The sequence below is a fragment of the Sus scrofa genome, chromosome 18 (genome assembly GCF_000003025.6).
Source record: "Sus scrofa isolate TJ Tabasco breed Duroc chromosome 18, Sscrofa11.1, whole genome shotgun sequence".
Classification (NCBI taxonomy): Eukaryota; Metazoa; Chordata; class Mammalia; order Artiodactyla; family Suidae; genus Sus; species Sus scrofa.
In genome coordinates this window covers 40663616-40688256 of record NC_010460.4, presented here as the reverse complement: position 1 = coordinate 40688256, position 24641 = coordinate 40663616, and the positions used below count along the sequence as shown (strand labels likewise).

General features: G+C 41.3%; 1 protein-coding gene across 2 annotated transcripts in view; it reads left to right on the top strand.

Annotated features, from left to right (window-relative positions):
- AVL9 (AVL9 cell migration associated) overlaps positions 1 to 24529 on the top strand; it is a 75388-nt gene extending 50859 nt beyond the window's left edge. Inside the window, exons 11-16 of one of the 2 annotated variants that reach the window (XM_021079002.1) lie at positions 1089 to 1223; positions 2799 to 3018; positions 7442 to 7559; positions 12144 to 12197; positions 12697 to 12790; positions 19294 to 24529. In XM_021079002.1, coding sequence (XP_020934661.1) covers positions 1089 to 1223; positions 2799 to 3018; positions 7442 to 7559; positions 12144 to 12197; positions 12697 to 12790; positions 19294 to 19443 — 771 coding nt within the window. In that variant the 3' untranslated portion in view covers positions 19444 to 24529. The remainder of the gene's footprint in view (positions 1 to 1088; positions 1224 to 2798; positions 3019 to 7441; positions 7560 to 12143; positions 12198 to 12696; positions 12791 to 19293) is intronic. The other variant, XM_021079003.1, reaches the window with a different exon arrangement.

The following is a 24641-nucleotide window of genomic DNA, read 5'->3' as shown; positions in this document are numbered from 1 at the left end:
GGCAAGATTGTATCAGTGTAATTTCCCTCTTAGAACTGGAAGTCTAAGTATTAAGTATTTAACAACCAGCTGTTGGGTACAAAGCACATCCTAGATGCAGTGAAGAAAATGAAGTAGCAGAAGGGGCATCTCTTGCCCCCAGAGAAATTCATCTTATGATGTGAACAAGATGTCATCCAGATAACTATTGTTCAGTGTATGTTTGTTTTTATGGTGATAAGACGAAAAAAATAAATGAAACTGTCATCAGACTTGATTAAAAACAAATTCAAGAGTTCAGTAAATCTGCCCTCCTGATTTCACACACAAATTGTGTCACTTGTTATAAATCTATTTTGATTTAGAATCTTTCAGCAGAAATTGCATTTCCTGCTTCAGTTTATCATAGTTCCGATGTCATCACCTTTATTTTTAGGAAATATGGTGCTTTTCATAAACTTAATTCCCTGCAATGGTTTGGCAGTTAAAGCATAACTTTCAGGGTAGTGGTGTTTTCCAGTGCAATTTAAATGAAAATTAAATACACACCTCCTGCCAGTGTCATTTTTGCTTTAAACATTTAGTAGCAAATATATTGTTGTATAATTTTTAACAATAGAATAAAACAGCTGTTATGTAGTACCTTGGTATTCTCACAATAGTACTTTGGTGGTTATGTGTAAATGCATGTGTTTTAAAATTTTACTGGAAGAACTCACAGCTTCCTACTGAACAACATACTTTTTAATGGACTTAATACTTAGTTTCCTAGATGAAAAAAATCTGGTTTGTTAGTTTACTGTAGGCTTTTAGGTTGAACTGAGAACAAAGTGATCAGGTAAGACAACTATGTTAGACCACCTTGCCAAGATCTGACCATTCATGGAAAAGGTTGGCAGTTAACTGGACATAATACAGTCACGACCTTCAATGATGATGGTGGTGATGATTGGAATATTATTGTGAGTCAAAGATAGCTGTGTTAGGGATGGCGTAGGGGTGGGGGAAGATTGGGAGTTTCTTTCCCACTGTTAGCCATGTCTTTCTTCAAGCCTAGAGAGCTAGTCCGTTACTTTTCTAATGTGTTGTGTTATTCTTACAATTTGTAGGGATATCTATGTTTGCCTTATATGGCATTGCAGCAGCATCATCTTCTCTCTGATGTCACCGTTCGGGGATTTGTTGCTGGAGCTACTAACATCCTTTTTCGACAACAGAAGCACCTCAGTGATGCCATTGTGGAAGTAGGTTTACGTACAAGTGCATGTTCTTGACACAGCTCGTCCCTGCTTTCCTTTCTTAGTAAACAGAATTTGGGCATAGTAATAACACTAGTGGCAGTAATAATTGCTTCCTTTGCCAGGCATCCTAAGAACCTTAGGTATACGAACAATCTAATTTTCATAACAACCGGTGAGATAGGAGTCGTTAGTGTCCACATTACACCTGCAGAAGCTGAAGAACAGAGAGGTCAGACAGCTGCCAAGTGGACAAGCCAGGATTCCTACCCAGGCGGTCTGTTCCTACTACAGTCTCACAATCAAAATGTGTTTATTGTTTAAATAATTTAAATACTTCTAGCCTGTTTAATGTGCTCCTCATAGTAGAAAGCAGCTAGAGGTAAGTACTTGCCATCTCATCAGTGTGTAAGAAATTTAAATAATTTGTTCAATTTTACAATTTTGGAGGGCTGATTTCAGCCACCATAAGATTTTCATGGTTCCTGACAGAAAGTACCGCAGTGTGCTTCCTGGGGAAATGTTTGTAATATAATAAATGGAAATTCTGGAATTCAAAACTATATGTATTAAGATCCCAGTTTTGAGGAAGAAAAATACGTAAATACCTTCCAAGGCAGGAGGATACAGATTGGGAGGATCATAGTTTTCTCAGCCTTATTGGTTCCTTTCTGGTTCTGAAGTTGGTTGGTGAGTTCATGGGCATTTGTTTTATTATTATACTTCCAAACTAACCTATAAGTTACATATATTTCTTTATATATCAAGTATTACATAATAAAAATATTCCAAAGTATCTGTAATTAAAGGAACATTTTTTAGGAATTACATTGATTGTTTTAATTCCTGATTATATGATAAAGGTGATTTTTACTGTACATTTCTATATTTTTCAAAATATTTATAATCAACATGAATTGCCTTTTTTTTTTTAAAACTGGGCCGCTCCCGCAGCATATGGAGGTTCCCAGGCTAGGGGTCCCACAGCAACGCAGGATCGGAGCCGCGTCTGCAACCTACACCACAGCTCCCAGCCATGCCAGATCCTTAACCCACTGAGCAAGGCCAGGGATCGAACCCCCAGTCTCATGGGTTCCTAGTCAGATTTGTTAATCACTGAGCCACGACGGGAATTCCTCCAAAATGAATTACTTTTATACTGTATAAGAATAAAAGAATAGAAAATGAGAGACGCAAACTGTTATATTTAGAGTGGATGGACACTAAGGTCCTACTGTATAGCACAGGAAACTATATCCAGTCTCCTCGGATAGAACACAATGGAAAATAATTTTAAATATGTACGATTGAGTCATTTTGCTATAGCAAAATTGGCACAACATTGTAAATCAACTGTACTTTAATAATAAAAATTTTTTTAAAAGAAAAATGAGCATTTTTTAAATAGTAAAAGAATATTGCAGTATAAAAACTTGTCTCTTTCATAGACTCGGCTTTTGAGAATGCTATTATTCATATTTTTTATTTCCAGCTTCAAGTTCCCAGTAGTTACTCTTTAAAGTGTGGCATGGATATCTGCGTGAATGCCCAGACTCTGACTTGTACCTGGGTACCCTCTAGGTAGAAGAAGCTCTGATCCAGATCCATGATCCAGAACTCAGGAAGCTGCTGAACCCCACCACTGCGGACCTCAGGTTCGCAGATTACCTAGTGCGACATGTGACTGAGAACCGGGATGATGTCTTCCTCGACGGCACGGGCTGGGAGGGAGGTGACGAATGGATCCGAGCCCAGTTTGCAGTCTACATCCACGCGCTGCTGGCTGCCACACTGCAGTTAGGTAAGGAGCTTGAGGCTGCTTTCTCATTTTGTAACACTTACATGATGTTTTGAGTTGCATAAGAAATAAGCTTTTGGAGTTCCCGTCGTGGCGCAGTGGTTAACGAATCTGACTAGGAACCATGAAGTTGCGGGTTCGGTCCCTGGCCTCGCTCAGTGGGTTAAGGATCCAGCGTTGCCGTGAGCTGTGGTGTAGGTTGCAGATGTGGCTCGGATCCCGCGTTGCTGTGGCCCTGGCATAGGCCGGTGGCTACAGCTCCGATTCAACCCCTAGCCTGGGAACCTCCATATGCCACAGGAGCGGCCCAAGAAATAGCAAAAAAGACAAAAAAAAAAAAAAAAAAAAAGAAATAAGCTTTTGGAGTTCCCGTAGTGGCGCAGTGGTTAACAAATCCGACTAGGAATCATGAAGTTGCGGGTTCGGTCCCTGCCCTTGCTCAGTGGGTTAACCATCCGGCGTTGTCGTGAGCTGTGGTGTAGGTTGCAGACACGGCTCGGATCTTGCGTTGCTGTGGCTCTGGCGTAGGCCGGTGGCTACAGCTCCAATTCGACCCTTAGCCTGGGAACCTCCATATGCCGCTGGAGTGGCCCAAGAAATGGCAAAAAAAAAAAAAAAAAGAAAAAGAAAGAAATAAGCTTTTATTGTAGAAAAATGACCTGTCAGTCTCACATACAGAAATAGTTACTGTTAGCATTTTGAATCCTTTGTATCCTTCTAGACTTTTTCTATGCCGGTGTCTTGGATTTTAATTGTGTGGTATTTTGGTAGTCCTTTCACAAACATGGATCCCATTTTTCCTATTTTTTGAAACTTAGCTTCTCTTTATTAGAGAAAGAGAAACATGTATCTAGAGAGTAAATGCAGATCTTTGTCACTTCTAAGTGGCTGCTTGGTGTTGCACCATATGGAAGTATATAATGGTGCTATTTATAAATACAGCTTACATGTTTTTAAGATATGTAAAGGGAGAAAAGAGAAATTTTAAAAAAAAATAGAAATCATTGGAGTTCCTGTCCTGGCTCAGCAGTAACGAACCTGACTAGTATCCATGACGAGGGTTTGACCCCTGGCTTCATTCAGTGGGTTAAGGATTGGGTGTGGCTCTGAGCTGTGGTGTAGGTTGCAGGTGTGGCTCGGATCTGGTGTTGCTGTGGTATTGGCTGGCAGCTACAGCTCCAATTCGACCCCTAGTCTGGGAACTTGCATATGCTGCTGGTACAGCACTAAAAATTAAAAAAGAAAGAAAAGAAATCATTGGAAATCACATTTGGAATGATTAAACCTTCAGATTTCCCCATTCTAAGAACTACTCTCCCTGTTAAACAGTAAAAATGGATCAGGCAAACAGAATCACTCTTGTATTAAAATTATCTCATTCCCCATAGAAAAAATATACACAAGGAAAAACAAGCTCTGCAGTGAGCCATATTTTAGATTCCACACACAAGTGATATCATGTTTGTCTTTCTGATTTACTTCTCATAGTAGGATAATCTCAATTTACATCCCTGTTGCTGCAAATGGCATTTTTCATTCTTTTTTACGGCTGAGTAGTAGTCCATCGTGTATATGTACCACATATTAATTCATTCCTCTGTCAGTGGACATTTAGGTTGTTTCCATGTCTTGGCTATTATGATTAGTGCTGCTCAGAACAAGCAGGTGCATATGTCTTTTTGAATTACAGTTTTGTATGGATATATGCTCTGAAGTGGGATTGCTAGATCATATGGTAATTCTAGCCTTAGTTTTCTGAGGAACCTCTATACTGTTCTCCATAGTGGTTGTACCAATGTATTCCCACCAACCCCAGTGTAAGAGAGTTCCCTTTCACCATACCCTCTTCAGCATTTGTTGTTTGTAGACTTATTTTGTTTGTTTGTTTGTATGTATTTTTTCCTTTTAAGGACTGCTCATGTGGCATATGGAAGTTCCCAGGCTAGGGGTGAAATCAGAGCTGCAACTGCCAGGCTATACCATAGACAAACAACATGGGATCCAAGCTATGTCTATGACCTTCACCACAGCTGGCGGTAGTGCTGGATCTTTAATCCACTGAGCAAGGCCAGGGATGGAACCTGCATCCTCGTGAATACTAGTCGTATTCATTACCACTGAGTCACAATGGGAACTCCTTTTGTGGACTTATTAATGATGGCCACTCGGACCTATGTGCAGTGGTACCTCATTGTAGTTTTGATTTGCGTTTCTCTAATGATAGTGATGTTGAGCATTTTTTCATGTGCCTCCTGGTCATCTATGTGTCTTCTTTGGAGAAATGTCCATTTGGGTCTTCTGCCCATTTTTCAATTGGGTTGTTTGGTTTTTTGTTGTTTTTTATTTCTCTTGCTGTGGGAGACTCCTCATTGTGCTTTTGATTTGCATTTCTGTAATAATTAGAGATGTTGAACAGTTTTTCATGTGCCTGTTGGCTATTTGTATTTCTTCTTTGAAGAAATGTCTATTTAGGTCTTCTGCCCATTTTTTGATTGTGGTGGTTTTTGGGTTGAGTTGTGTGAGCTCTTTGTATATTTTGGAAACTAAGCTCTTGTTAGTCACTTCATTTGCAAATATTTTCTCCCTTTATATAGGTTGTTTTTTGTTCCATTTATGGTTTCCTTTACTGTGCAAAAGCTTGTCAGTCTGATTAGGTCCCATTTGGGTTTTTTTGTTTTGTTTTGTTTTTATTTCTATTGCCTTGCGAGACTGAGCTAAGTAAATATTTGTACAGTTGATGTCAGAGAAGGTTTTGCCTGTGATCTCTTCTCAGAGTTTTATGGTGTCCTGTCTTGTGTTTAAGTCTTAAAGCCATTTTGAGTTTATTTTTGTGCATGGTGAGAGGGTGTATTCTGTCATCATTGATTTACATGAGGCTCTCCAACTTTTCAAACCACTTGTTAAAGAGACTTTTTCCCATTTTATATTCTTGCCTGATTTGTCAAAGATTTGTTGACTTTAGGTGTTTTGAGTTTATTTCTGGGCTCTATTCTCCATTGATCCATATATCTGTGCCAGTACCATGCTGTTTTGGTTACTGTAACTTTGTAATATTGTCCAAAGTCTGGGAGGGTTATGCCTTCTGGCTTTGTTCTTTTTCTTCAGGATTGCATTGGCCTTTTTGTATCTTCTATGGTTCCATATACATTTTAGGATTGTTTTAGTTCTGTGAAAAATGTCATGGGTAATTTGATGGGGATTGCATTAAATCTGTAGATTGTTTTGGGTAGCATGACCATTTTAACAATATTAATTCTTCCAATCCAAAAGCGTGGAGTATCTTTCCCCTTACTTAAGTCATCTTCAGTTTCCTTTATTACTGTTTTATTCTCAGCATATGTCTTTCACCTCCTTGTGAAATATTCCTAAGTATTTTATTTTGAGGGGGTGCAATTTGATCAGTTCTAATAATTTTCGTGTGGAGTCTTTAGTGTTTTCTATATATAGTATCATGTCATCTGTACATGACAGTTTTAACTCTTCCCTTCCAATTTGGATAACTTTTATTTCTCTCTTGTCTGATTGCTGTGGCTAGGACTTCCAAAACTATGCTAAATAGAGGAAGTGAGAGGGGGCATTTGAAGAATAAGTCTTAAAAGAACTTCCCATGCTGCATATGGAACTGTGTATGTCCTTCTCTTCCTCTCAGAGCAACAAAAGTCACATGTTTCACCTTCGAAGCAAGCAATTTGCAATTACTCTATGAAGCAATCGCAGTAATAAATAATAGCAATAATAAAAGTTTCTCCAGACCTTTTCCATTCGACCCAGTAGTAGAAATGCTCTATTTTGAGGCTTTCCCATGATAGTGATATAGTGAAAAAGTTTTAAGCATTAAATATATGAAAATTCTCCTCGTTATTTTAAATGTTTTGACAGTGAAATGCATGGAAACTTAAGAGTGAGTTTCATCAAATAGTGAGACAAAGAAGAGAAAATCGTGGTGAAAAAGAAACAACTAATATATTATTTCTAATCTCTTTTCTTAGAAAAATGATGTTTGTGAAAAGATTAAAAGATACTCTAAAAGATACCCTAATCGCCTACTCCATCCACATGTGCACATCAGTATGTTTACCCACTGTCCATCCTGTTAATTTTAATAAATAAAGTGCTTCTTTACCTTGGTAAGGAGAATGTGGAAATATTTTGGGGTTGTAAGGAACCTTAGAAAATGTCTGGCTCAGCCTTCTTGTTTTTCCTTAAGAAAAATGAAATTCTAAGTGATTGACTTACCAAAGGTCACATAGCTTCTTAACAGGATTTCTGGAAATAGACCCCAGTTCGCTGATCTCTCGTATTTTGTCTCCCTAAAACAGCAGGGGGACAGGGAGAATAAAGCCGTTCCTTTACCCTTTTTGGTTGTGAATCTTCACTTCCCTGACTGGTTACAGTGCAACTCAACTTTCACGTATTTACTTGACAGATAATGAAAAGATGTTATCAGACTATGGGACGACCTTTGTTATGGCCTGGAAGAACACTCACAACTACAGGGTCTGGAACAGCAACAAGCATCCAGCACTTGCAGAAATAAATCCAAAGTAAGCACGTCCTCTGAAGGCTGATATAATGCGTAAAGGTTGTTGGCCCTTTGTTTTCCAACATACAGAAACCCTTATTTTAATTCTGATGATACTGTGAATATCTTCAAGAATCTTCTTTAAGCAGATTTTCATAAAAGGCTCCCAAGTATAGAGAAGCAGCTGAAAACTGCTTCCCTATTCACACTTCTTCCCCACAAAGCACAAGCATTTTGGAAGCACTAGCATTTCTCCCAGCTTTCAGCATCGTTGAGATGTGACCTCTTTGCTCCCTTTTCCCGGGTCTCAGCCTCAGCGGCATGTCAACAAAGGAGGAGCCTTGAGAGAACACCACTGCTTAAAATGGAGAGGTTATTTTATTTTATTATTATTATTATTATTTGTCTTTTTGCCATTTCTTGGGCCACTCCTGCGGCTAGGGGTCAAATCGGAGCTGTAGCCACCAGCCTACACCAGAGCCACAGCAACGCAGGATCCGAGCCGTGTCTGCGACCTACACCACAGCTCACGGCAATGCCGGATCGTTAACCCACTGAGCAAGGGCAGGGATCGAACCCGCAACCTCATGGTTCCTTGTCGGATTTGTTAACCACTGCGCCACGACGGGAACTCCAAGAGGTTATTTTAAAACATAAAGTGTGAACAACTAAAGTTAATATTTCAGCTCTTAGAAATGCAGTTAAATCTAATGCAATTTCCACATCAGATTCTTAAGATCCAGCAAAATTTAATACCTATCGCAATACCAGCTGTTGACTGGACAACGACTTATCCCACGTAAAAGGCAGTTAAATGTGCTGGGGAGTAGGGCCATTAAGAAATAATACCATCTTTGGAATTCCCATCATGGCACAGCAGAAACAATCCAGCTAGTAGCCATGAGGTTGTGGGTTCGATCCCTGACCTTGCTCAGTGGGTTAATATCTGGCGTTGCCCTGAGCTGTGGTGTAGGTCGCAGATGTGTCTGTGATCCTGCATGGCTGTGGCGTAGGCTGGCAGCTGTATCTCTGATTGGATCCCTAGCCTTGGGAGCTCTGTATGCCCGTATGTGGCCCTAAAAAGCAAAAAAGAAGGAAATAATACCATCTTCTTGTGAATAGGGGGGAGAGTCCAAGGGGATCAGTTTACAGAATGTGTAAATCCTAGGAGCTGATTTCTAAATTAAAAGATTAAAAGATTTTTGGAGTTTCCATCATGGCACAGAAGAAACAAATCCTACTAGGAACCATAAGCTTGGCAGGTTCTGCAAGTTCGATCCCTGGCTTCGCTCAGTGGGTTAAGGATCCAGCGTTGCTGTGAGCTGTGGTGTAGGCCGTCAGCTGTAGCTCCGATTTGACCCCTAGCCTTGGAACCTCCATATGCCAAGGGTGCAGCCATAAAAAGAAAAATAAATAAATAAATATTTTTTTTAGGAGGTGCGGAGTGGGGGTCACACTTGGGCATGTGGATGTTTCCTAGCCAGGAATTGAACCCACGTGACAGTAGCAACCTGAGCCACTGCAGTGACAACACCAGATCCTTAACCCACCGTGCCACAAGAGAACTCCTTAAAACAATTTTATATGTGTGTTGGGGGTCTTTTTAGGGTCATACCTGTGGCATATGGAAGTTCCCAGGCTAGGGATCAAATCGGAGCTGTAGACTTATACCACAGCAATACCATATCCAAGCTGCATTTGCAGCCTGCGCCACAGCTTGCAGCAGTACGAGATCCTTAACCCACTGAGTGAGGCCAGGGATTGAACCCACGTCCTCATGGATACTAGTCCAGTTCTTAACCTGTAGAGCCAAAACAGGATCTCCAAACAGTTTTTTTTTAATGATACAGGTGTACACTGAACATTTGTTTTCTTTTTCTTTTTTTGTGTTTTTAGGGCCACACCTATGGCATATGGAAGTTTCCAGGCTAGGGGTCAAATAGCTGTAGTTGCTGGCCTACACTACAGCTGGATCTTTAACCCACTGAGCGAGGCCAGGAATCAAACCCTCATCCTCATGGATACCAGTCAGGCTCCTTACTGCTGAGCTACAACAGAAACTCCCTGAACATTTGTTTTCATTTGTATTTTCAACTTCTTGATGAGAGTCCAACGGAAATCGACTTTGTACTAACATAGTATTTGGGAACTAGAGTTAACTCAGCTGGGGACGAGATTTAAGTGATGCTAACACACGAAATCCAGGAATGTATGTCACAGTAATTTCTGGAAGCATCTGTAAGGATGGGTGGTGTGTAGCAGGATTTGGGAGAACATGTCTGCTAAACTTCGTATATATCAGGGAAAATAGGGAGTTCCTGTCGTGGCTCAGTGGTTAACGAATCTGACTAGGAACCATGAGGTTACAGGTTCGATCCTTGGCCTTGCTCAGTGGGTTAAGGATCCGGCGTTGCCGTGAGCTGTGGTGTAGGTTGCGGACGCGGCTCGGATCCCAAGTTGCTGTGGCTTTGGTGTAGGCCAGCGGCTACGGCTCCGATTCAACCTCTGGCCTGGGAACCTTCATATGCCGCAGGAAGCGGCCCTAAAAATGGCAAAAAGACAAGAAAAAGAAAAACAGGAGTTCCTGCTGTGGTGCAACAGGATGGATGGCATCTTGGGAGCACGGGAACACTAGTTCGATCCCTGGCCTGGCACAGTGGGTTAAGAATCTGATGTTGCCACAGCTGTGGCTTAGGTCCTGACTGCAGCTCAGATCTGATCCCTGGCCTGAAAACTCCATATGTTGCAGGGCAGCCGAAAAAACAAAAACAAAAAGAAAAATAGCTAGGTTCAGTACCAGTTTGAGCAAATTTAATCCTCATGTTGGGCTGTAGCAAAAACTTATTTTGCACTTTGGATGTGGTTAAAATATAGTGAATTAAAGGGGGGAAACATTTTAATGGTCTTAAATGAAAGGGCTAAGGGTTCAAAACTCTTCTCCCTCATTAACCACAAGGTCTGTGTCCTAAAGAGTGGTAAAGAGAAGCGGATGTGAGTTTGTTTCCCTGCAGTGGTCCCGGAGGTGGCCTCCGCTCTGGTGACCCCATCTCACTGTCCCCCCACTCCCAGTGCTCTGACTGATGACCTGCTCAGATCCTTACCCAGTTTCTCTATCTGCTGTAGCGCCTTTCATTTGAATCAGCTCTGCAGATTTTAATGCAGGTCCATACAAGGATTAGCTGGAATGTGTTTCAAAGGATTTTAAAACAGTGCTTTAAAAAGATCTAAATAAGTTGAGGTATTTAGACTGAAGAGAAAGACAAGACAAAATAGGTAGAGAAATTATGCAGATATGGTAGTCAGCAGGTTTTCAGTATTTTCATCAAATTAAAAATGAGAAATGATGAGCTTCAGTTGTCATCAGGGGTATAAGCTAGAAATATTTAAAACTAAATGCAGGATTTGAGATCTGCGATACCCTTCCCTCAACTCCTAGAGATCAGAGAAGGCAGTCCCCTGTCTTTCTTGTTTGTTTGTTGTGTTGTTTTGCCTTATGAATAACAGACATTTATTTCTCACATCCTCTGTCTTAACAAGCAGCAGGCACATTTCCTCCTTTGAACACGGCCTTTACAGGAATAGAGTGATTACCTGATCTTCTCGTTTCTTTAAACTGGTGCTTCAGGAATCCAGAAAAAGAGAGGTTATTACCTACACTTAATATGGCCAATAAAGAAATTTTGTTGTCATTTGAAAAGCTATAAAGGACATTTTGATATTTTATTTATTTATTTATTTGTCTTTTTACCATTTCTTGGGCCACTCCCGTGGCATATGGAGGTTCCCAGGGTAGGAGTCAAATCGGAGCTGTAGCCGCCAGCCTTCACCAGAGCCACAGAAATGCAGGATCTGAGCCGCGTCTGCAACCTACACCACAGCTTAGGGCGACGCCGGATCCTTAACCCACTGAGCAAGGCCAGGGATTGAATCCGCAATTTCCTGGTTCCTAGTTGGATTCGTTAACCACTGTGCCACGAAGGGAACTCTGATATTTTGATATTTTAAAGCTGGCTATAATTTCACTAGGATCGCTTTCTTTGCTAGACATTGACAGAGAGACCCCTGAGTAAGAGCTAAAGAATTTGAATATTTATTGACTCCTTGTTTTATAGTGTAACTTTGATCAAGTTGCCTGATTTATTTTCTCTTTTGTGTAATTTTAAGACCTGCATTTGAGTTACTTTTCTAATAGAAAGTACAGATTTTACTGATCTGTCCACAAATCTTCCTATAACTAATACTACACATTTATAAGATGGCCAGAATCAAGGTACAGTCCACCACAGGCCTAAGTCAATGACTCTAATCCTGACTATTCCAGGAGCTTTTAAAAGATGAGGGTGCTTGGGCCCCACCCAAGACCAAATAAATCAGAACATTAGGGTAGCACTAACACAAACCAACCCCACCCAGGAAAAATCACACCTGTTTTACAAGCCAGGAAATAAGGTCAGAGAGGCTCCTGTGGCTGAGAGCTGTGCTCAAAGCCCCATTTCCTGAGTCATGTTCGGAGTCATCGCTGTGAAGTTTCCTGATACTTGTGATAACTGTGTTGCAGCTTTGTTGGTGAAATACTCATAATCTAAACTCAAACTTTGTTTTACAGCCACCCTTTCCAAGGCCAGTATTCGGTGTCAGACATGAAGTTAAGATTCTCACAGTGAGTATTTAGAGAAAATACCAGGAACATTCTCATGTCTGAATTTGTGCCATGTGTTTCATTGCTAATTGGGATTTGTTTTTCTCCACATCATAGATTTGTGTGCTTCAAATAGTAACCAAATATGTGCAGAACATTCTCTAGCTCAGCAGTGTGTATGTTTCAGAGTGAAAACACTGCTGTTGCATGGAGAATGGTGTGAACTAATAAGACAGGCTCTGCCCTTTTTATTCTAGTGAAGTAGTTTTAGTAGATTATGACCGCAGGTGAATTAAACATACCATCCCGATGTCCTTGCACTTTTTGGCTTATCTCTATATTCTTTTAATATTGTCTAAAAATTCACATGTTTAAAGTGTTAGTAAATTAATTGCTACATAGCAAATAATGAATAATTTAAGTTTTCTCAATAATTCTGATGGGGGGCATGATTATAGGGTGGTTAATACATGTGTCAGAGTTTTTTTGATTATATTTAACATTTCTTTTCTTTACTCAGTTCTGTTCAGAACAGTGAACGCGGCAAAAAAATTGGAAACGTCATGGTCACAACAAGCCGGAATGTCGTACAGACAGGAAAAGCTGTTGGTAAGGCATGTTTCAGTCAGGAACCAATTGAATCATAACACATCACTTCTCTGTTCTCAGTATGTCATTGATAAAACCAAATTTGCAGAGAACTGTGTATCCCGTAAGAATGCAAGATGGTCAAATATAAGGGTTTTTAGTTTTGGTTTAAGTTTTGGTCTTATTCATTAAAAAAAACAAAACAAAACAAAAAACTTGTAGCACAAGATAATATCAGAATTGAGCAATTTTTGTCATATCTGTTTATTTACCAGGATTCAAACTTCTGGAGTTTTCCCTCCATTCCCTGAGCTGCCCACAGTGCTTTATAAATAGTTGAGAGCCATAATATTTTTTTTTTACTTTATGTGGATTTTTTTTTTTTTTTTTTTTTTTTTTTTTTTTTGCTTTTTTTTAGGGCTACACTTGCGGCATATGGAAGTTCTCAGGCTAGGGGTCAAATCAGAGCTACAGCTGCCGGCCTACGCCACAGCCACAGCGACTCCAGATCCAGGCTGCGTCTGTGACCTACACCACAACTCATGGCATTGCCGAATCCTTAACCCGCTGAGCGAGGCTAGGGATCGAACCTGCACCCTCTTGGATCCTGGTGGTGTTCATTAACTGCTGAACCACGAAGGGATCTCCCATGGAGTGATTTTTATTTTTTTCATTATAGCTGGTTTACAGTGTTCCTGTCAGTTTCCTGCTGAACAGCAAAGTGACCCAGTCACACATACACATATACATTCTTTTTCTCACATTACCCTCCATCGTATTCCATCATAAGTGACTAGATACAATTCCCTGTGCTATACAGCGGGATCTCATTGCTTATCCATTTCAAAGGCAATAGTTTGTTTGCATCTATTAATCCCAGATTTGAAATTCATCCCACCCCCCTTGGCAACCACAAGTCTATTCTCCAAGTCCATGAGTTTCTTTTCTGTAGAAAGGTGCATTTGTGTTGTATATTAGATTTCAGATATAAGTGATATCATGTGGTATTCGTCTTTCTCTTTCTTACTTCACTTAGTATGAGCGTCTCTAGTTCCATCCATGTTGCTGCAAATGGCACTATTTTGTTCTTTTTTATGGCTGGCTAGTATTCCGTTGTGTGTATATGTGTTTGTGTGTGTATATATACCACATCATCTTAATCCACTCATCTGTCAATGGACATTGAGGTTATTTCCATGTCTTGGCTATTGTGAATAGTGCTACAGTGAACTTACGGGTGTATGTGTCTTTTTCAAGAAAAGTTTTGTCTGGCTGTATCCCAAGAGCGGGATTGCTGGGTCATATGGTAAGTTCTGTGTATAGTTTTCTAAGGTACCTCCATACTGTTTTCAGTAGTGGTTGTACCAATTTATATTCCCACCAACAGTGAAGGAGGGTTCCCTTTTTTCCACACCCTCTCCAGCAATTGTTATTTGTGGACTTATTAATGATGGCCATTATAACTGGCTTGGAGTGGTACCTCATATTAGTTTTGATTTGCATTTCTCTAATAATCAGGGATGTTGACAGATGGTGCAGTGGTTAACGAATCCGACTAGGAACCATGATGTTGCAGGTTCAGTCCCTGCTCTTGCTCAGTGGGTTAAGGATCCAGTGTTGCCATGAGCTGTGGTGTAGGTCGCAGACGTGGCTCGGATCCTGCATTGCTGTGGCTCTGGCATAGGCCAGCGATGACAGCTCCAATTAGACCCCTAGCCTGGGAACCTCCATATGCCTCAGGAAGCGGCCCTAGAAATGGCAAAAAGCCAAAAAAAAAAAAATCACAGATGTTGAGCATTTTTTCATGTGCTTGTTGACTGTCTGTATCTTCTTTGGAGAAATATCTATTCAGGTCTTTTGCCCCATTTTTCAGTTGGATTGTTGGCTTTTTTGATGTTGAATTGCATAAGTTGTATGTATTATTTTAGAGATTGAACCCTCATCAGTTGCATCATTTGAAACTATTTTTTCCCATTCTCTAAGTTGTCTTTTTGTTTTTGTTAAGGTTTCCTTTGCTCTGCAAAAGCTCGTCAGTTTGATTAGATCCCATTGGTTTATTTTTGCTTTTACTTCTGTTGCCTTGGGAGATTGACCTGAGAAAACATTTGTATGGTTGATGTAAGAGAATGTTTTGCCTATATTCTCTTCTGGAGTTTGATGGTTTGTGTCTTATATTTAAGTCTTTAAGCCATTTTGAGTTTATTTTTGTGCATGATGTGAGGGTGTGTTCCAGTTTCATTGATTTACATGTGGCTGTCCAGTTTTCCCAGGACCACTTGCTGAAAAGACTCTGTATCCCATTTTATATTCTTGCCTCCTTTGTTGAAGATTAATTGACTGTAGGTGTCTGGGTTTGTATCTGGGCTCTCTGTTCTGTTCCATTGGTCTGTATGTCGAGAACCATAATATAATAATAAAGCAGGCATTAGAAGCTGCTGTCTTTGAAGGTAGTATCACGTGATAAAGATCAGGAGTTCGTTCTGTGACTCAGTGGGTTAGTGATCAGGCCTGTCTCTGTGGAGGTGCCAGTTCAATCCCTGGCCCAGCACAGTGGGTTTAGGATCCAGTGTTGCTGCACCTGTGGTATAGGTTGCAGCTCAGATTCTATCCCTGGCCTAGGAACTTCAGTATGTCTCCGGGCGGTCAAAAACGAAAAATTAATTCTACTTCTTTTTATCTTTTTAATTTTTTTAACTATTTTTTTATTTTTTTAGGGCCACACCTGCAGCATATGGAGGTTTCCAGGCTATGGGTCAAATTGGAGCCATAGCCATCGGCCTACACCACAGCCACAGGAATGCCAGATCCGAGCCACATCTCTGACCTGCGCCACAGTTTGTGGCAACACTGGATCCTTTAACTCACTGAGGGAGGCCAGGGATCAAACCCACATCCTCATGGATATTAGGTTTATAACCCAGTGAGCCACGATAGGAACTCCTTTTTTCATCTTTTTTAGTGTAGCTAGTAGAAAATTCTAAATCATATGTACAACTTTCATTGCAGCTCACATTGTGTTTCTATTGGATACAGCTGAGTAAGTGATAATATTGATTAAACTTCTTCCTACTTGCCAAGCACATTCTTTTTTACATACACCATTTGACTCAAATTACCAAAATGATACAGCAAAGAAAAAGAAAATCTGAATAGTCATATATCTATTAAATAAATTCAATTAAAAAATTTAAAATTGCCACGGGGTTTTTAATTTAATCCAGGCCCAGATGATTTCACTTATGAATTTATTAAACATTTAAGGAATTATACTAATTATGCTCTTTCAGAAAGCAATGGAGGAGGAGTTCCCATCCTGGCTCAGTGGTTAACGAATCTGACTAGGAACCATGAGGTTGCGGGTTCGATCCCTGGCCTTGCTCAGTGGGTTAAAGATCTGGAGTTGCCCTGAGCTGTGGTGTAGGTTGCAGACGCAGCTTGGATCCCCATGTTGCTGTGGCTGTGGCGTAGGCCAGTGGCTACAACTCCAATTCGACCCCTAGCCTGGGAACCTCCATATGCCGCGGGAGCAGCCCAAGAATTATGGCAAAAGACAAAAAAAAAAAAAAAGAAAGCAGTGGCGGAGATAATACTCCTCAGCTCATGTAAGGAGCCCAGTATTCCCTGAGACCAAAGCCAGACAAATGGTAGCATGCTGTTGTGTACACCCTTCTATACCTAGCTTTTCTCACTTAAAACATTTTGAAGATTATTCCATGTCCTTTCTTAAGAAATTTCTCATTACTTTTTTTCTGTACGTTTAACTTTTTTAGTTTTATATTATTTCAAACTTAAAGAAATTGTACAACACTGTACACGGAACTCCCAGTTATCTCAGATTCACCAGTTATTTATGCTTTGCCACATTTGCTTCGTCGTGGCAGTATTTAAAATGGGAGGAGTTCCCGCTGTGGTGCAGTGGGTTAAGAATCCAACTCCACCCAGTATTCTGTGGTACTCTGTATGGAAGAAGAATCTGAAAGAGATGGGTATGTGTATGTGTAGGACTGAATCACTTTGTGGTACAACAGAAGTTATCCTACCTTGTAAATCAACTGTACTTCTTTTTGGGGTTTTTTGTTTTGTTTTGTTTTGTTTTGTCTTTTTGTTTTTTCTAAGGCTGCACTTGTGGCACATGGAGCTTCCCAGGCTAGGGGTCAAATCAGAGCTACAGCTGCTGGCCTACATCACAGTTACAGCAATACAGAATCCGAGCAGTGTCTGCAACCTACACCACAACTCATGGCAACACTGGATCCCTAACCCACTGAGTGAGGCCAGGGATCAAACCTGCAACCTCATGGTTCCTATTCGGATTTGTTAACCGCTGAGCTACAACGGGAACTCCGTAAATCAACTGTACTTCAAATAAAACCTTAAAAATCCAGCAACAGCAACAAAAAAGCATCCAACTTCTGTAACTCCATTTCCTGCGGAGGTGCAGATTTGATCCCCAGCCTGGCACAGTGGGTTAAAAGATCCAGCATTGCTGCTGCTGTGGCATAGGTCCCAGCTGCAGCTTGGATTCCATCCCTGGTTGGAACTTCCTCTTTTTTTGTCTTTTTAGAACCACACCCATGGCATATGGAGGTTCCCAGGCTAGGGGTCAAATCGGAGCTACAGCTGCTGGCCTACACCACAGCCACAGCATCACCAGATCTTTAACCCATTGAGTGAGGCCAGGTATCAAACCTGTGTCTTCATGGATGCTAGTCAGATTCGTTTCCACTGAGCCACAATGGGAACTCCTGGAACTTCCCTTTTAATGGACATGGCCATTGGGAAAAAAAAAAAAAGTGGGACCCATCTCCTTCCTTAGCTCCAGAGAGAGGTTGACCAACTCTTGGTGAACATAATTCAGAAGCCCTGGAAGTAGGTGATTGCTATGCGGGGTCCTCGCAGCTCTGAAGTCCTGTACACCCAGAAGTACACAGGGTGAGAGAACTACTCTACAGATTCATGTTGGAAAACAGACACAGGGCACACAGCCCTGTCACCAGGCTCATCTTATTATAAGGGAATGGAGTTTGTTATATAAGCATTTATCTCCATCCAATGTTATGCATCTTTTGCATTTTGAATTCTTATTTTTTGATGGAAAAATTCACTTCATCATAGGTATATGATGTCAATTGTTAATGTTTAGCAGTGTTGTTGATCTAAATTCTAAGGTCTGTTCTCTTCTCCTATACTCCCCTCTCCAAAAATAGTGGGAGTATATGATTCGACCCAAGTAATTTCACTTTAACATCAAGAATTACCAAAAAATGGGAACTCCTGTTGCAGCTCAGTGGTTAACAATTCCAACTAGTATCCATGAGGATGTGGGTTCAATCCCTGGCCTTGTTCAATGGGTTAGGGATCCGGCATTGCCGTGAGCTGTGGTGTAGGTCGCAGAGGTGGCCTGGATCCCGTGTTGTTGTGGCTGTGGTGTAGGCCAGCAGCTACAGTTCCAGTTTGACCCCTAGCCTGGAAACCTCCATATGCCTCAGGTGTGGCCCTAAAAACCAAAAAAAAAAAAAAAGACTTACCAAAAAATGTATACATACTTTTTTTTTTTTTTTTTTATTTAGTGGTCACACTCGTGGCATATGGAAGTTCCTAGGCCAGGGATTGATTCCGAGCCTCAGCTGTGACCTACACTGTAGCTGTGGCAATGCCGGATCTTTACTGTGCTGGGCCAGGGATGAAACTCGCATTTCTGCAGGAATCTAAGCTGCTGCAAGTCAGTCAGATTCTTAACCCACTGCACCACAGCAGGAACTCCAACATCAGCTTTTGAGATAATACTGTTTAAAACAAAACAGACCTCAGGCACATAGAGCTTTCTGTGTCTTCATTTGATGCTACGCCATTTTAGATGACAAAAGCAAGTTTCCCTAAAGTTGTTCTTCCCTCCATCTGTAGGTGGTTTTCAATTATCAACCTGGATTTTGGTTACAGAGAGCACATTAGACTTACTGAGTTCTCCACGTCATTCTCCTGCACAGCCAGTGCTGCGAACCAGGGGCCTGGCCCAGTGGGTATTAAGGAGTTTGGTATAGAGTTTGAAAATACTTAGGAGAGCAAGCTCCTACACCCAGATGCTATCCAGGTTCCTGTTATACACCCCCACACTAAGGGATTATTTACAACTAGGTGGGTAAATGGTGTTAAGGTAACTATTAACATGATGTATTGCAGTTCATTAACATTTATTTTTTGGAGTTCCCGTCGTGGTGCTGTGGAAGCGAATCCGACTAGTAACCATGAAATGGCAGGTTCTATCCCTGGCCTCACTCAGTGGGTTAAGGATCCGGCGTTACTGTGGGCTGTGGTGTAGGTCACAGATGTGGCTTGGATCCTGAATTGCTGGGGCTGTGGCGTAGGCCAGCAGCTGTAGCTCTGTTTCGACCCCTAGCCTGGGAACTTCCATGTGCTGCAGGTGTGGCCCTAAAAAGGGAAAAAAAAAATTGTTAACAATGGTTTTTCACCATATCTTAACAGAAGTGAAGACGTTTTTCCTTTTGTTTTTTCCCTCCTTTCCATTCAGGCCAGTCGGTTGGTGGAGCTTTTTCCAGTGCAAAGACGGCTATGTCTTCGTGGCTTTCTGCTTTCACCAATTCTACCCCACAGAGTCTCACTGAACTGCCCGATGGGAAGCCCTGAGCATGCTGCCCAGAAGCTGCTGTCACTTCCTTAGGTTTGAGCACTCCCTGTCTGTCTGCTGTTCCAGCCTCTTCCTCTTCATCGGCCGCGGGTCCACAGCAGGGGACCGATACGTCAAACTGTTTACATGAACGGTTGCCCTCTGTCTAAATGAATGTCTCGGGATGCGGAAAAGATGAAATCACAGCCGTAGCAGGGATGGCTTCCCAGGTTGGGGTTTATATTGACTACTTTTATTTCAGTCTGAGCCTGATTAAAACACAGTGGACCTTCTAATGAATTTTGAGTTCTGATGTTATACCTTTGTTTAAAAGTTTTTTTACTCAGTGTAAAATTTGTTCTATTGTTGCTGTTTGAATATCCAGATGGTCACTGTAATTTATATGTGCTAAAAATAAGTTATATGACTATCTTAATTTCTCTGAGGTGGGCCCTATAATGTGCGTATAAAGTTAATGGGCCCTATTATCCACCCCTTTGTTAATATTTTGCTGAGTTATATGATGATCTCTTTTGTATATGGGTTTTCTACCCATAAAACACATTTTTCACTTCACTTCCTCCTGGAAATGTACACGTCAGAGGTGGTAGTTCTGTGGATGGAGGGTTCTTTGGATTTTATTTGGCCTTGCCTGCAGCTGGGAATCAGACCGACACCACAGCAGTGACAACACTGGATCTAACCCACTGAGCCAGCAGGGAGTGAGGTTGGATTGTTTCGTTTCATGTTTTTAGTTTTTTCTTTCCCAATCCTGAGCACTTGTCTTGAGGTGTCCGGGAGTGTGCCTGTGCTTTCTTCTTCCTAGTTGTTCGAGTAGACGTGCAAAGAAATAACTCAGTGATGGTTACAGCGGTTATTCTAGCAGTTTAACGAGAGTGTGTATTTAGGGCAAGACCTAGGTTGGGAGTTCCTTTTGTGGCTCAGTGGTGTATGAACCCAGCTAGTATCCATGAGGATGTGAGTTCCATTTCTGCCTCGCTCAGTGGGTTAAGGATCCAACATTGCCGTGAGCTATGGTGTAGGTTGCAGGCTCGGCTCAGATCCCGTGTGGCTGTGGCTGTGGCGTAGGCCAGCAGCTGCAGCTCCGGTTGGACCCCTAGCCTGGGATCTTCCATATGTCACATGTATGGCTCTAAAAGAAGGGGGGGAAGACTTAGATGTTAGTTCTGTCAACTCTAGTCACGTTGCAATCTTTAGGGATTTTTTTTGTTTTTGTTTTGTTTTGTTCATTTTTGGCTATCCCACAGCACATGGAGCTCCTGGCCAGGGATCAGATCCAAGCCACAGTCGAGATCTAAGCTGCAGCTGTGGCAACCCCGGATCCTTAGCCCACTGTGCTGGGCTGGGGAACAGACCCGTGTCCTAGTGCTCCCAAGATACCACCGATCCCGTTGTGCTATAGCAGGAGCTCCACGTTGCAGTCTTTTCACACATTTTTTAACCCAGAGTTTGTGCCTTCAATTTCTTCTTTTGAACGGTTTTCCATTGGATGTTTACAGACCTACAGGTTTTTCTTCATCTTACTCTTCATAAAGCTTTTCAAAGCACCCGGCCTTCCTGTTTCCTGTGATGGAAAGGCCTCGTGTTAGCAGTCTCTGCCCCCTTCTAAAAGTATTTGTGAGAGAAAAGCAAGAAGATCTGTAAATATTAAATAGAAATCTCATCCCTGCTCACTTTTAGAAAAGCAAGAGGAAAAACTACAGCCCTGACTTCGGTCATGTTTTCATGAAGCACACTTGGGTTCATTTTTGATGCTCACGTTTTTACACAGGCTCGGCTCTCATTTGATTTTTGAGGGGACTTTAGATGAGTGTTCTCAGGGACTAGTTACAGGGGACTGACTACTTTTTAGTAATAAAGGTTACTTGGAAGATATAGTTACAGGTGATATAAGGAGTATTGAGAAAAGAAGCTTAATTAGGGAGGGTGCTTGATTATATTGGATCCTCTAAGAAATGTTTGTATAGGAAGCACTACTATGGCATGTGAAATGAAATACAGATATAAATATCCATAAATTTCCTAATTTGTGTTTTAACACAAGTCCTGTAAATCTAAAAGTAGTATACTTCCGTTCGAGTATAATAAGAATTCATTGATAAATTCAGGGGCTTATTGGGAGAATTCCATTAATTCCACTTCTGCTAGGAAAGTTAACTTTCTCAGGAAATATTATTTGAAGAGAAAAAAGTAGTACCAAACAAAATTTAAAAGGTACTTTAATCAGTGTTGCACTGCTTCTAATATCCCATTGTTTTGTGAGGCCACATCATTATGGGATAGATTGTGATAGTGTATTGGTGTTCAGTTGTCACCTTCCGACCGCTGGGCGTTGGTGCTAAGAGCACTGGGAGGGTTCAGCCATGCTGCTGGTTCATCCTTTAGTTTGTATAGTTGGTATGATTGGGGTGAACCTTTATCGCTCACTGTGCAAAGCAGACCAGTCCAGTTTGGAAATCCCACTGAAATAAAAACAATTGCATGAGATTTAACTTTGCATTCATATCACCTACTATCCATATCAATATATACGTACCTTTAATTGATCTTTCTATTCATGTTTCTAGTTAAGAGCTCAACACTTAGAGTGGGCTTTCAGCGTAAAATGAGTATCTCAGAAGATCAATCTTTTGTCAAAGAAATGGTCAAAAACCGTAATAACATCTCCTTCAGGTTCTGGGAGGTGTGTGCATCTTCAGGGAGCGTGGGCTCTGATGTTGTTGGTGGGGCCCCGGGCAGCCGGCACAGTGGAAGGCCTGGTACCTGGTCCTGGGAACCTACGTGTTTCAGGTTTGGATTCCGGGTTCTAGTCCTGAAGCAGCAGCTTCCCTCGGGTCACTGGCTCTGTGAGCCGTTTGGCTGTCTTCGGACCCACCCTGGGAAAGGTTGGCTTTGGTTGCCCACACTAGCTTCAGAGCTTTTGTCTGATACCTTGTGTGTGTGAATAGGCCTTAGGGAGCTTGGTGGAGACCTGCTCCTGCCCAGGCAACTTAAAAACAGTGTTTGGGGAAGTCCCTGGCATCTTTAATTCCTCCTGGGCACTGCAATGACGATGATGTAGGTAAGAGAAAAAGGGTTAGAGCTAGCCCGGGTGTCCAACGGGAAGAGGTGGCTAGAAAAAGGTGCATGTCAAAGTGCAGCTCCGAGTCACTCTGCTTCTGCATTTGCGCTGTGAATAGTCTATCCCCAAGTAAATGCATTAGTGATGTACTAGCCCCCAGGCCCTGAAACAATTCCTCTTTACTTTTTGCTTTAAGACGCACAGCAGCAATATCCTTGGGCAGCAAATCAGAGCGTATGACATGATTTCCTCAACCTCACCTTGCTCTCCAAGTCCTGTTTATTAAGCATTGAATAATCTACCTAGAAAGGTGATGAGAAAACAAATTAGGAAGGAAGAGAAGTTGCAAAGCTGAGAAACAAGGTTTTGAAAATCTAAATGAAAGTGTTTTGAGAGCAGTATTTAATACAATACAGTTTATAAGAATCCTTTTACAGGAGTTCCCGTTGTGACTCAGCAGTAATGAACCCAACTAGTATCCATGAGGATGCAGCTTCGATCCCTGGCCTTGCTCAGTGGGTTGAGGATCTGGCATTGCCATGAGCTGCAGTGTAGCTCACAGATGCAGCTCGCATCCCACGTTGGCTGTGGCTGTGGCGTAGGCTGGCAACTGGAACTCCAATTCAGCCCATAGCCTGGAAACTTCGATATGCTGCAGGTGCAGCCCTAAAAAGGCCCAAAAAACCAGAATTCTTTTACCAAGAAGTTAGGCTTTTTTCATCTGCTGGTTTTCAGATAATGCTATAACTTTATCTCCCTGGCAGGCAGGTTTGTTTTGTGGAAGTTACAGCCAGAAGTCCTTTTCTCTGAGGCCTGGTGATGAGTTCAGGAGCACCCAGCCCTGTAAGGGGCCAGTGGACTGATCCTGAACCCCTGGAACTTTTATCTGCTTCAGCAGTTTGGGAGAGTAGCCTGTTAGGATGGTAGCCGTAAATGTTGCCTGTGATTTTATCAGGGAGCTGTTGCATGCTCTGACCATTTGAGCAGAGGTGGCACGGCATTCGTGGCCTTTGCACGCAGTTCTGTGGTAGCCTGTAAACACGATAGAGGATGCAGCCTTAGTTTCTGGAAGATGATCGTCATTCCAGGGTGCCACTAGGAACTTTTTCCATTCCAAGTCTTTGGACTTCATAGCATTGGAATTGTTTTTTCATAATTCCCAACCGTCCCTAAATATTTGTCAAGGACAAAGACCAGGAATGTGGATCTTTATTCTTCTCATATAAACAACTTTGTACACAGGACTTCATGCTTTCATATATGAAGGAGAAGAAACTAGCTCCCTCGTATGGCAGCTCCAGAATCAGAAGATTGTGCACGTTTAAGGGGTTGAATATATTTTGTAAAACTCTAATGCGTTTGTATTTCTGTGCTGTTCTAAAGATTACCTTTTTACTTATATTAATTAAAGATATAGAAAGTATATATTTAAATCATGGAAATGGGACACAACCTAGGGGTTTCTTTCTTCAAACTTATTCTTCATCAGCGTCTCCCACTCACATAGTATGCTGCTCAAATTCTTTTGTGTGTGCAATATGAACATATGAACATTTCAGTCAAGTACTGAGCCAGAAAAGGTAATTGAAGTTTTTAGAAAACTTAAGTGCTTAGGAAGTATTTTGTTCTCTTGAAATATGAATAATTTATAGCTGGAAAAATAGGATCAAGACTTAAGTGTTTCTGACCACTTGGTCACTGGTTCCTAAGTTTAGGAAGCATTTGATTAACAAGTTGGTGAAGGCATTTAGTAGTTACAGAAATAGTTTAAATACTTGAGGTTAAAACTTTCCACAAACGCTATCTAAGAAAATTGAGCTTAGAAATCTTAGAAAGTTTTCTAAGGATGCTTAGCTGTGGTACATGTTTTGATCAGAAAGATAGTTTCTCTTTGCTCTAGTAGTTTTATAATTTGTACGAGGTCTTCATTTCTGTTGTCATTTGTTTTTTAAAAAATGTTAAAATTATAAATCACGTCTAATCATACTGAATTGTAAAACTTGTACTGTATCTTTATTTTTAGGGAAAATAAAATAAAATTATCCTGTTTGTCCTGCATACAGTGTACTTGGCCTGTCTTTCTAGAGGTAGCCTTCTTGTGAGTGTGGTTCCTGGCTTTCCTTCCCTGAAAGAGGGCCGGCTTCATTTATTAAGAAACCAGCAAAGCTAG